Raw genomic sequence first — 12,765 nt, forward strand, 5'->3', positions numbered from 1 at the left:
CAAGATGCTTATTAGACAGAAACCCTGAATGAAAAGCTAAATATGTACCTAAAACTTGCCGTAACAATACTCTACGTCCTAGTTAGCACCATATAGGTGTTTCACGTGCCGTAGAAGGTAAAAATCATCTAAAGTACAAAAATAAATAAATCTTTCGGTGTATTATACATCAAGACATAAAATTATACATAACCAAATATTTTATGTAAATTTATGGCTTTTTTTGTAACCTAGAAGAAATAATTGTAAAACACTTTGAAATGCAAATGAAATTAACAAATGTCATCCGTCCGTATACACATGACTCCATCCGCTACTGACACCCAAAACGCATCTTCAACCTTTTTCATCCTCATCCATCAAATATACCATCAAACCCTTTTCCCTTTCTTCTCTCGAACAATTTCCTTCTCCATGGACTCGATTCCCGATCTGTCGCCGATTAACGACCAACATCAGCCTTACCCTGCCAGCCCAACTACTAACGGCGCCCACCCACCTTATTCCGATGTAAGTCCCTTCCTCTCTTTCGAAATTATCAATATCATCATCTGCTTGACCTGTAACAGTTTCTAAGTTTCACTACATATATATATTTTTTTGAATTTTGTTTGTGGGTTTTGTGTCTGTTTCTTGGCAGATGATAGTAGCAGCAATTGTTGCTCTAAAGGACAAAGATGGGTCCAGTAGACAAGCTATAGCTAAATACATAGAACGGCATTATACAAATTTGCCTCCTACTCACTCCAACTTGTTGACTCACCACCTAAAGCGAATGAAAAACGAGGGTCAGCTAACGCTCGTCAAACACTCTTACATGCTTCCACTTCCTAGATCTGTTCCTTTCGAAACTCCCGCACCCACACCCACACCCACGTTGGACCATGATATCGCTGACTATTCTGTAACTTCTACTGATACATTGGGTACTACACCTGGCTTTAAAGCTGATAATTCTTCTGTTCAACCTAGGAGAAAGCCCGGCCGTCCTCCCAAACCCAGACACGAATTCGGGTTCCAGGTACAAAATCAGGTGCCAGATGAACAGCCAGCAGCTGAGATCCAACCTTATGAACCTCAATTCGAGCAGCACTTGGGTTCTTCTGGGCAAGAGTTGCAAGGAAATTATGCAGGGGCTGCTGAACCCATCTTTGCTTCATTAGGTTTGGGTGATGATGGTGTTGCACCAACTGTTGAGTCTCCTGAGAATGTAGTGGTTTCAGCCAAGAGAGGCCGTGGTCGGCCGCCAAAGAGTTCCAGTGCTAGCAGAGCTGTTGTAACAAGTTCTGGCGGCGGTGATTCTGGTGAGGCGGAGGCAGAGAGGAGAGTAAGGCGGAAAGTTGGCAGACCTAAGCTGATGTCAATCATGCTGTTCAATGGTGGTGGTGGGATTGGGAAGAAGAGGGGTGTTGGCAGACCCAAGAGAATTGGGAGGCCTGTGACTGTGCCTTTGTCAGGAAACGTGATGAGGCCAAGAGGAAGACCTAGGAGGGTGGGCCCCCCTGCACAAAATGTATCTGTTAATGCCAATGGTGCTGATATTCATACTGATACTGAGCCTGCTTCAGTTTCAAGATCCCGGGGTCGGCCTCGCAAAACTTCTGACACTGATGCTGCAAACAAGCTACAAAACTCCACTTCACAATCATTTGGATGGCCGGCTGAGGTAATAATATCTTTCTTCTATCTTGTTTTATTTACTTAATTTCCATTTCTACTGTGTAAATAATTTATACCTTTGATTTGAGAAACTAGTTTGATTTAATGTAGATGAAAAAAATAAAGGTTTCATGTCAATTTAAGCATTACCACCATCTTTTAGCATGTTAGAGTAATGGGGTGTCATGTGCCAAATAGGAGAGAATAACTTAATGAACTGCCGGCATGTCTTCTTAGATATATTGTGAAAAAAAAAAGCTAAATCAGTGAACTTTAGAAGATGGTTGCGTTGGATGTTGCTTTTCATGTGTTTAAATATTTATGTTCTGGGCAAATTTGTAAAAAAGTTAGTACTTAATTTCCTGATTCCTCATTAAGTCAAATAAAATAGAAGCAACCATGTATAGCAGCTTACTGGATTAATTCTTGTTCTCATTAAGTTCATAAATTAGCCAACTTTAAATACTATATACATAGAAGATGTTGGTATACAGGATTTTGAGCTAGCCCAAGTGTGTACTTAACTCCAAGCTCAAGGGGTTATTTTCAGCCTTTTTGAATTGTGGGGCCATAATTTGATGGGCATATCATATATGTATAGTACAACCTTTTGTCAATGTTTGTTTTTTTTACCCCAAGAACCTTAGTTTTTAGATGAAGATACGGTTACGGTTGGTTGATAAGAATTTATAGAAATATATCTTTGTGGTTAGACTTAGTTTTGTGGAAGGATCTATCCATGGCTGTTGAATTGGTTTCAAGATTCAGGAGTCTTAAAAATGACATGGCTTGTTGTTGGATCTTTATCCGTAGATTTGTAGGAATATGGTAAATAATAAGACATAATGATTTATGATGCGCATGCGCATGCGCCCTAAAAGGCATGGGTGTAGAAAACTGCAAATGTTTCCTAACGGGCTGTGTGATCCTACATTTAGGGATATGGTAAAATATGGATACATTATTAGAATTAGATTTAGAGAAGGTTAAGTTGGTATTGGTGGATGAAAGATGACAATCTGAAAAGTGATTTGGACGTTTTCCATGCAATAAACTCAGTTAAAAAAGGAGAGATGTACAAAGAATCTCCAATGGATAAGCAAATTTTGACCATTGTGTGAGCTTTTTATGTATTTGTGACTTGTGTAGTAACTCAAGTTCAGACATATAGATGCATACAAAATTGGAATAAAAATCATATTAAATATAAGTGCAATTAAGATGAGGAAATATTATTGTTATAGTGAGGAATGAGGATATGATGAGGTTTTTCTGGTTGCTAAAGTTGCATGCATTTAGGTGCCAGAAGAAAGTTGGAAAAAGCTTGCAGCCATTCAACATGCTGTTTGGAGTTAGGAGAAAGTAGATATTTTCTAAGATTTAGTTAAAGAAACTTAAAATTCTTCAACTCTTAGTGTTGGTTTTTGAATTGTTCATGTATATCTTTTAGATTGAGGAATCAGGAGAAAAAATTGTTGTGTAAGTTTGGAAAATAGTTTTGAGGAATCTATATATTTTAATGTTGTGTGTGGGTATTCTCTAAAGCACAATTGACCTGAAGAGCTGCCAAAAGTTGTATTATGAAATACTTAAAAGTAGACTTACTTATTGATGCTCCCTTAATATTTGGATAAATGATTAAAAAAATATTATTAGAGAAAATGACCACACACTTGGGGAAATGAAAGGAGAAAATAAATGAGGTAAAATTTTTAAAGGTTAGAACTTAATAGGGAAAGTGATCTTTTCTATTAAGTTGTTGTATCTGCATTAAGTTAAAAAAAAAAAAGAAGCAACACCCTAAAAGGGCATTTGGTTCGTAGAATGTTTTGGCAAAGGAGTTGGAAATAATATAAGGAACTGAAATATGTCATGCATGAACTCCACTTCCACTCTTTTGTGTATTTTGTGTTCGGGTTACTTGTAAATCTGATCTGACTAAGCATTTAAAATGTAAATAAAGATGAATGAATTTTAGTTTTTACATTATAAATACTTTCAGAAGGTTAATTAAATTATCTTTTTTTATCAATTTCTTGTTCACTCAGTGTTTTTAGATCTACATTTAGGTAAAAAGCAAGTTATAAATATTAGATAAGTAATGGTATTTCCTAAAATATAAAAATGTTAAAAGTTTTTATTAAAACTCTTTCCTCGGAAATGGTACCACTTCCCTTCCCTTCCCTTCCCTTGGGATGTAGCGTATTAAAATGTGAAATTGGAAAATAACATGTAAATACGAAAATATTATCTGATCTTATATATTAATAAATCTCTTGTAGGTTTATTTTGTTCTATTCATTTACATGAATTGTTAAGATTTTATTCTTGTATTTCTAGAATATATATATATATATTTTTGGGTTAAATGCAAGAAATAGCAATGTACTCTTTTTGTTTACTATAAAATCTTTCTGACATTTCTTCCTATCACTGTACCTTGAAACATGTAGCCAATTATACCATCCGATTGATAGATTTTTGAAGTTTAATGCCCCAAAATAAGAAATTGTATGGTTTTACTTTTATAGTATGAAGTAAGAAGTAAGAAGTAAGAAATAGAAGTTGAGCTTTCTCCATCAAGTCCCAACAACTTTGGCTGCCTTGATTTTCTCACTCTTACTCTTCCTACAAACAAGTCAATTAACAAATAAATAACAATGTTGAGAAGCTTACATCAAAATCTTTGACTTTTTTGAACTCCAGTTTGTACCAGGGACCTCGGTACTCGTGACAGATCCACAGCAGCTTGTAGCTTTCCAAGAATTGAAGTCAAAATATGAGCATTTAGTAAGTCAACAAACCCCCCTGCCCTACATCCTTCATCCCTCTACTATGACTATCTTTTTGGGATTTCATTTATATTTATACCTATATTTTTGTTTACAAATTGTCAGCTTTTCGTTTCTGTTTAGACTTTAGATTGAAAGGGTTGTTAAATGCAAGAATTAGCATTTATTTGTTCATTATAAGTTATAGCATCCTACTTCCAATTATTTCTATTACATGTCATTCAAATACAAAACAGATAGAATTAAAACTGAAACTGCAATGCGCTATAATTACCTAATTAGGTGGATTTTTGAAAACAATGCTCTAAAGGTAAGATGCTATAAATGAAATATGTTGCTACTTCTTGCATTTAACCCTTTTATAGTATCTATTCTTGTATGTATGTCTAAATAAATGGCAACTCATTTTTGTGTTATAACATCTCACTCTCATTTTATACATTACATTATTTTCTTTTCGAGGAATAGCATTAGCATTGTACTTTGAGTTTTTTTTTCTTCCCATTATCATACTTTCAGTTTCTTCTTATTCTTACTTTGAAAAATCTAGCAATTACACTCTGCTGAAAGTGGTTTGTATTGGATAGATGTGTCAAAGTACAGTGCTGTAGTATGATAATATGAAAGTAGTAAATAAATAAATACAAGTATGCTGCTATTTCTTGCATTTAACCCTTGTGTAGTCTCCCAATTTTTGAAGCAACTGTTTTATTGTGAGATTCTCACAGATGGATGACACGATGTAGCAATGCTATTTATTTTTGTCTATTATAGCATCTCACTTTCATTTGTTGTAACAGAAAATTGGTTTATCTTATCAAAGACATTTTACCTTGAAAATTATAGCATTGTACTTGCAGTTTTCTTTTTTCCTTTTAGGGCATTAATACTCTGAAAAATCTACCCAGTGAAAATTGCTTTGTATTACTATTTTGATGACTTTGCTTATAAGTGGGTAGAACATTCAAATCAAAGTAACTTCCAATGCTGTAAGTAAAATATGTAAAATGAAAGCAGGATAATGTTTTGATGAAATAAAATAGTAAAGTTAAAGTTGATTGCTATTTCTTGACTTTAATCATGTGATGAAACTTTAAACGCAGCAATTGAAAGCGAGGGAAGTGTTGAATGTGGCAAGGCCATACATAAACATAAACTCCGAATATGCAGCGTTTGAGGTACTGCAGGAGCTGGAAACACTCTTGGGAATGGACACACCATAACATCTACATCCACATCCACATCATTTCTTGAAAATTAGGACTTTGTACGTTTAGATTCATGCTACTTGAGTTTAGGGTATTTTGGTAAAAAGGGCTTGTAAGACACACTACTAGGCATATGAATAATTGTGGTTTGTTTGCTTTTTTTTTGTCCATGGATTAATGTAATCATGATACTAACATTTTCATCTTCTTCGTGTTAAAATCTTCACTTAGGTAGAGTGTTTGCTAATCAAACACTTACCAATAAATATATCCAGACATTCACTAAGTATGTTGCTATTTTGTTTAAAACATAGAAATCACATGTCCTAAAATATTTTACTAGCGTTTATATTATTATACAACCTCACATCTTCGTTATTGTTTAATAATAGAAAATGAAAACTTCAAACTAAAAAATACCAATTTTATGCAAAAGAGAAATTAACGGTTGCTAAATTTATGGTTATTTGTGAAAAACCTTCAATTATTTTTTTGTTCCCTTGAAAATATGATCAACCAGTCAATTTCATGGTTTCAATTCGTCTTGGTTAGCGCATGTATTTTTTTTTTCAATTTACTAGAAAACAATTTTGAAACAAAATATTGTTTAAAAAAACAAAAATACAATGCTGGATACATATCACCAATAATCTCCACAAGAACATACACCATTTCTAAAATGATGAAACCGATGAGAATCTCTCACAATTATCAGCCTTCCCACAATCTTGGATACATATTTAATAACATTATGACAATCCGCACACACCCGTAAATTTTTAAAAACACGAATCGGTCGGCCACTGGGTATCTTAAGTACCCCAAATGCCACCGCTAACTTTTCACTATGATACTTGAGCATATGCTCCTTTTCCTCCTCTTCCACATCATGCAACACCAATTTAGGCAAAGATACATAACCCTCTTTTTTCAATTTAGAATCCAAATCATCAAGAAAACTGTATATTTCGGGGGTATCCGAATGTGTCAAATCCCCAACCGAAAACGTGTGAATCTTGTTTTGCACCTCAACCCAACTATAACCAGGAACCTTTTTTACCCCTGTGTCCCTCATTTTTAACCTCATTGTCCCCACATCACCCCATCTACCCGAAGCTGCGTAGAGATTTGATAAAAGAACATACATACCCGCGTTATCGGGCTCCATTTGGAAGACTTTTTTCGCGGCTTTTTCGCCTAATTCGGTGTTGTTGTGAATCCGGCTGGCACCAAGTAAGGCCCCCCATGTGGCGGCATCCGGTTCGAAGGGCATGTTATTGATCAAATTCCGGGCAGCATCTAGTCGGCCTGCCCGACCTAAAAGATCAATCATGCATGTGTAGTGTTTTGGGTTTGGAGTTATGGAGTAATCGGTTTCCATTGTGTGAAAATACTGTGTGCCCATGTCCACTAATCCGCTATGACTACACGCTGATAACACACCAACCATGGTCACTTCATCTGGTTTGACTCCTTTTCTTTTCATTGACTCAAAAACTTTTAAAGCCTCTTTACCAAATCCATGCCTTGCATACCCTCCAATCATTGTGTTCCATGACACTATGTCCTTATCACTAATTTCTTCAAATGTAACATGAGCTTCTTCTATGTTTCCACATTTGCAATACATAGCCAATAGTGCATTCCCTACATACCATCCGGATCCCAGCCCTACTTTCACAAGGTGCGCGTGAAATTGTTTTCCCAATTCTAATGCGGTGATCTCTGCACACGTGCTTAAAATGCAGGAGAAAATGGACCGATTTGCCCTTTCTCCGTCTCTTTTCATCTCTATGAACAATCGCAAAGCTTCTTCATTGTGTCCCAAATGAGCATGCCCTGCAATGATTGCACCCCATGAGATGCAATCACGCCTAGGCATGTTCTTGAATAACTCCATAGCAAGATCAATGAAGCCGTTCTGTGCAAACCCTGTAATCATAGTGTTCCAAGAACTAACGTTTTTGCAAGGCATTGCATCGAACAGCTCCTTTGCTATGTCGAGTTTCTTGGACTGTAGATATCCAGCGATTATTGCATTCCATGAAACGGAGTTCTTCACAGGCATTTCATCGAACACCTTTCTTGCTTCATCCAGCTTTTCGTTCTGCACATACCCGGATACCATAGCTGTCCATGTATACACATCTCGAATTGGAGACTCATCGAATAACTTCTGAGCTTCCGATAATTGCCCGTTTTGAGCATAACCTGAAATCATCGTATTCCAAGACACTTCATCTCTCTTTGGCATTTTATCGAACAGGCATCTTGCATCAACTAGTCTCTTCTTCCTTACATACCCACCCATCAAACAGTTCCAAGAAATCACATCCCAGGATGGATTTGATTCAAACAATTTCTGTGCTTCGTCTATCCTCCCGTTTTGCACGTAGGCTGCAAGTATTCCATTCCACGAGATAGAATTCTTGTTTGGCATCTTATCAAAAACCATCCTTGCTTCTTCAACATATCCGTTTTGCGCATAACCAGACAACATAGCATTCCAAGACACCGCATCCTTATGGGGCATTTGATCAAACAGTCTCTTCGCAGCACCTAGGTTCCCATTTCGGACGCACCCCGTAATCATCACATTCCATGAAACTAAATCTCTTTCGGGCATTTTCACGAACATCTGGTGAGCAAGATCGAACCGATGGTTCATCAAGTATCCAGATATCATTGCATTCCATGAAACCGAAGTTCGCCGGGTCATCTTTTCGAAGATACATAGAGCTGAATCGCATCGGCCACTCCGCATGTAGTTGGTGATTGCGTTGTTCCATTGCACTATGCTTGAGTCTGAAACGATCGGTGCTTTTGTGGGTGGAGAACGTTTTGGGTTTCCAAAATTGGGTTTATGGAAATTACGCCTTGGTTGTTTCTTCAGTGAGCGTATACAGCTGCTGTGCAGCAGTCTCATTGAGTGGCAGCTTGTACCATAACTGGTTTTTAGGTTTGGTTTTTAGATGGTTATAGAATGAACTACAAATTGATCCTTGTGCTACCATTTATTAGCAATATTTCTCCCTCCCACTCCGATAATAAACAAATACAACTCTGGGGGTACGTGAATAACGACTACCAAAGGTCTTATAACAACGTTACAACGAGGGTTTTGTTGAAGACATAAGTGGATTTAGGAGGAATATATAAGTAAGTAAGATTTTCCGTTCTAAAAAAAATATAAAGACATAGATGGATTTAAGAGTAATATAAGAATATTTTAGATTTACCGTTCTAAAAAATATGAATAATGAATACTAAATCCCAATTTGGTTTGTATGATTTTTATTTTTGTAATTTTGTAACTATGAACTTTATCTTTTACTATTTGTATACGTAACTAGCTTGTTGATCATTCCTTAAGTTGCTGCAGAAAACTTTTCACGTAAACGAAGTTTAAAAAAATAAATTGTCCAATTTAAAAAGAAAAACTAATTTTAAAGAAGCTAAAAAAACAAAGTTATACAAAAATTGGAAATAAATTGTAAACAATGTTTACATGAATTTTGAAAAAAAAAAAACACTTACTAAAAAGATTAAAGAAAGTTGTAAAAATAGTTTTAGAAAAAATACGTTTTCTAAAACAAAAAAAAGAGTTTAACGAAATGAGGTTGTAAAAAAAGTAGGTGAAAGATTATAAAAAAGTTTGTATCAAATTTGTAAAAGAAAGTGAAATTTGGCCAAAATTATCATAAAAAAAAACCTAGACAATAATTGTAAAAACGTTTTGTACCACATTTATAAAAATAAATCGACATATGGCTAAAAGGGTAAATAACAAAAGCCTGAGGTATTAAGGAGAAATGGCTTTATAAAAGGGCTAAAGTGTAAATTATAAAAACATGAGGGTGGAACCGTGGAACTGTGGAAGAGATGGCTCCTGTCTTAAAGAAAAGGCCGAGGAATCAAACCTTCTTCTTGCATTTTGCTTCTTAAAGTAAGTAGATATCACCAATAAAAGATTTTTTTTACTCGATCAATTTTACTAGATCTTTTCGTTCTAATAAAAGTTTTTTTTTTTTTTTTTTTTTTTTTTTTTTTTTTTTTTTTTTTCATATCTCATCAGTCTAAAATAATGTAATACCGTTCCATTTGACCGATAAATTTCCATTTGATGTTTAGTCAAATCAAATGGACTGTACTATTTAAAAATTTATCGGATGCTTATTATTCGACAACGATCACATGCACATATTTAGCTTCTCACCTAGCTTCATGTGGTATCTCTCATCTCACATCTTCTCCCCATACTCTTGAACACAATGGCTATGTCGAAAGACGACACATGCACATAGTTGAAACAGCCTTATCACTACTATCTCATGCTAATATGCCTTTACCTTTCTGGACCTATGCAGTCTCCACTGCCACATATCTTATAAATCGCCTCCCCACAATCAATCTTCAGAATGGTTCACCTTTCTTTTGTATATTTCACAAAACACCAAACTATAACAAATTGAGAAGTTTTGGTTGTCTTGCTTACCCACAAATTACAACCCAGATCTAAACCATGCCTAAGTCCCTACTCTCAACACAAATTACAAACCAAATCTAAACCATGCATATTCGTTAGCTACTCTTCATCTCAAAGCGCTTATCATCTCCTAGATCCGCTCACAAACAAAATATATACCTCCAGACATGTTCAATTCGTTGAGAGCATATTTCCATATCAGTCACTCACTAAAACAATTACCCAACCATCACCAAACCCAGACACTTGGCTACATCTCGACTTCATTCCCCTTCCACCTACATCAACACAAACTCCACCTGTTACACCTCCATTTGTTCCACAAACTCCATCTATTACTCAAAATCCCAACACTATCCATAATTCAAATTCTTCAATCTCTACAAACATATCTTCACACTCGTTTGAACCAAATAAAACTGAAAATATCTCTTCATCTTCAAACAACTCTCCACAACCACAACCACCAAGCCCAATCAAAATTTAAACCATGCAAAATCCCAAACCAAACTCTAAATATCATAACAAAGATTTCCTTCTCTATAATACCATTGCCCAACCCTTTCCTGAACCTCAATCGATTACTCAAGCATTGAAACAAGCTGCTTGGAGAACAACCATGCAAAGTGAATACGATATACTTATTCACAACCAAACTTGGACCCTTGTACCTCGTGAATCAGCCTCTAATCTTGTTGGGTGTAAATGGGTATTTCGAACCAAATTCAAACCCAATGGATCTGTTGATCGGTTAAAAGCTCGCCTTGTAGCCAAAGACTTTCATCAACGTCCCGGACTCGACTATATAGAAACCTTCAGTCCAGTCGTGAAACCAGCCTCTCTTTACGCATTGTTCTTTCTTTGGCCACCTCTCAAAACTGGTTTCTAAGACAACTTGACATAAACAACGCTTTCTTACAAGGCAAACTCACAGAATCTGTTTACATGGCTCAACCTCCCGAGTTCATTGACTCCTCATTCCCAAACCATGTTTGCAAATTAAATAAAGCCATCTATGGCCTTTGCCAAGCATTACGCGCTTGGTACAATGAACTTAAATCATTTCTTCTCTCCAACAAATTTAAACCCACAGTTTCTGATCCATCTTTATTCGTTCATCATTCTCCCATATCTTCCATCTATGTGCTTGTTTACGTGGACGGCATCATCATCATTGGTCCTAACTCTTCTCACATCTCCAGTTTCATCACCTCTCTTTCTAATCGGTTCTCTCTAAAAGATCTTGGCACCTTATCTTACTTCCTAGGCGTTGAAGTCCTTCCCCATTCCGATGGCCTATTCCTCTCTCAGACTAAGTACATCCTTGATCTTCTCACAAAATCTAACATGAATGATTGTAAACCAACAACCACCCCTATGTCAAGTTCTCTCCAACTCACCATAAACGATGGAAAACCAATCTCCAATCCTACCGACTACCGCTCTTTAGTTGGAGGCTTACAATACGTGTCCTTAACACGTCCTGACGTTGCCTTTGCAGTAAATAAACTCTCATAATTTATGCATCACCCTACCGATATACACTGGTTTGCACTCAAAAGACTGCTACGCTATTTAAGTGGCACCATTCATAATGGTCTTATTCTAAAACGTAATTCACCTTTACATCTTCATGCTTTTACCGATGCTGATTGGGCAGGTGACAAACAGACATATCGAAGTACTACTGGATACATAGTCTACCTTGGTTCAACTCCAATTGCATGGGCTTCTAAACGACAACCAACATTAGCGAGATCCTCTACTGAAGCAGAATTCCGAGTAGTCGCTTCTACTACCACTGAAGTACAATGGGTCATCTCCCTTCTATCTGAACTTGGTTACAAGTCATGTGTCACTCCAACCATATACTATGACAATCTAAGTGCTACCCACTACTCAGCTAACCCATTTTTCCACTCCCGTATGAAACATCTAGCCCTGGACTTTCATTTTGTGAGAGAAAAAGTTCAAGACGGCTCCATTCGGGTTACTCATATCAATGGAGACGATCAACTTGCAATTGCCTTGACAAAACCTTTACTCACCCAGAGATTTCATACACTTATATCCAAGATTGGACTTCTCTCAAGGTCGTCCATTTTGAGGGAGCATTCAACACATAAATTGACTACCACTATTCTCATTATACATATTTACCACATGTTTATTTATTGTTCAAAATTGTAGATAAACTTTAGAAATAGTCTCTCTGTATAGTTGTAACAGATCCTACACAATCGGATCTCACTTGTATATGTATCAGTTCAGTATTGAATGTAAAATAACTTTTCCTTATTCACTTATATGTACCACCTTGGTCGAGGTTCACTCAATGCATAGTGTGAATCTGAAATGAACAAATCTTTTACCCTAATATTCAAAAAATCATTAATAACAAATATTTATTTAATAACCGTTATAAATTTAAAAAATGAAAATTAAGTAATGCAACCCATTATAAATGAACTATTTGCAAATAAATAACCATTTTTTTTTGTAAACTAACCACTATTTCCAGACTATAACATTTCAAAGTAGTATTCCGGACAGTCATTTCATTTTTTTGGTACTATTTGCATAAATAAATGTACTATCTGCAAAAATAAGTGAAGAGAAT

General features: G+C 35.9%; 2 protein-coding genes across 2 annotated transcripts; one reads left to right on the top strand and one right to left on the bottom strand.

The window, feature by feature from the left end:
* Positions 1-285: 285 nt before the first annotated feature.
* LOC145065846 (uncharacterized) lies at positions 286-5,945 on the top strand. The gene is made up of 4 exons (XM_079012948.1): positions 286-510; positions 641-1,666; positions 4,366-4,449; positions 5,555-5,945. Exons 1-4 carry the CDS (start codon positions 301-303, stop codon positions 5,672-5,674), a joined length of 1,440 nt encoding a protein of 479 aa, XP_078869074.1. The 5' UTR covers positions 286-300; the 3' UTR covers positions 5,675-5,945.
* A 302-nt stretch (positions 5,946-6,247) lies between these two features.
* On the bottom strand, positions 6,248-8,710 carry LOC145069030 (Tetratricopeptide repeat (TPR)-like superfamily protein). Its single transcript, XM_079016007.1, has one exon. The coding sequence runs from the start codon at positions 8,583-8,585 to the stop codon at positions 6,300-6,302; it is 2,286 nt and encodes a 761-aa protein (XP_078872133.1). The 5' UTR covers positions 8,586-8,710; the 3' UTR covers positions 6,248-6,299.
* Between the last annotated feature and the right edge of the window lie 4,055 nt (positions 8,711-12,765).

The sequence above is a fragment of the Lactuca serriola genome, chromosome 8, assembly GCF_051521515.1.
Source record: "Lactuca serriola cultivar US96UC23 chromosome 8, Lser_US96UC23_V15, whole genome shotgun sequence".
NCBI lineage: Eukaryota > Viridiplantae > Streptophyta > Magnoliopsida > Asterales > Asteraceae > Lactuca > Lactuca serriola.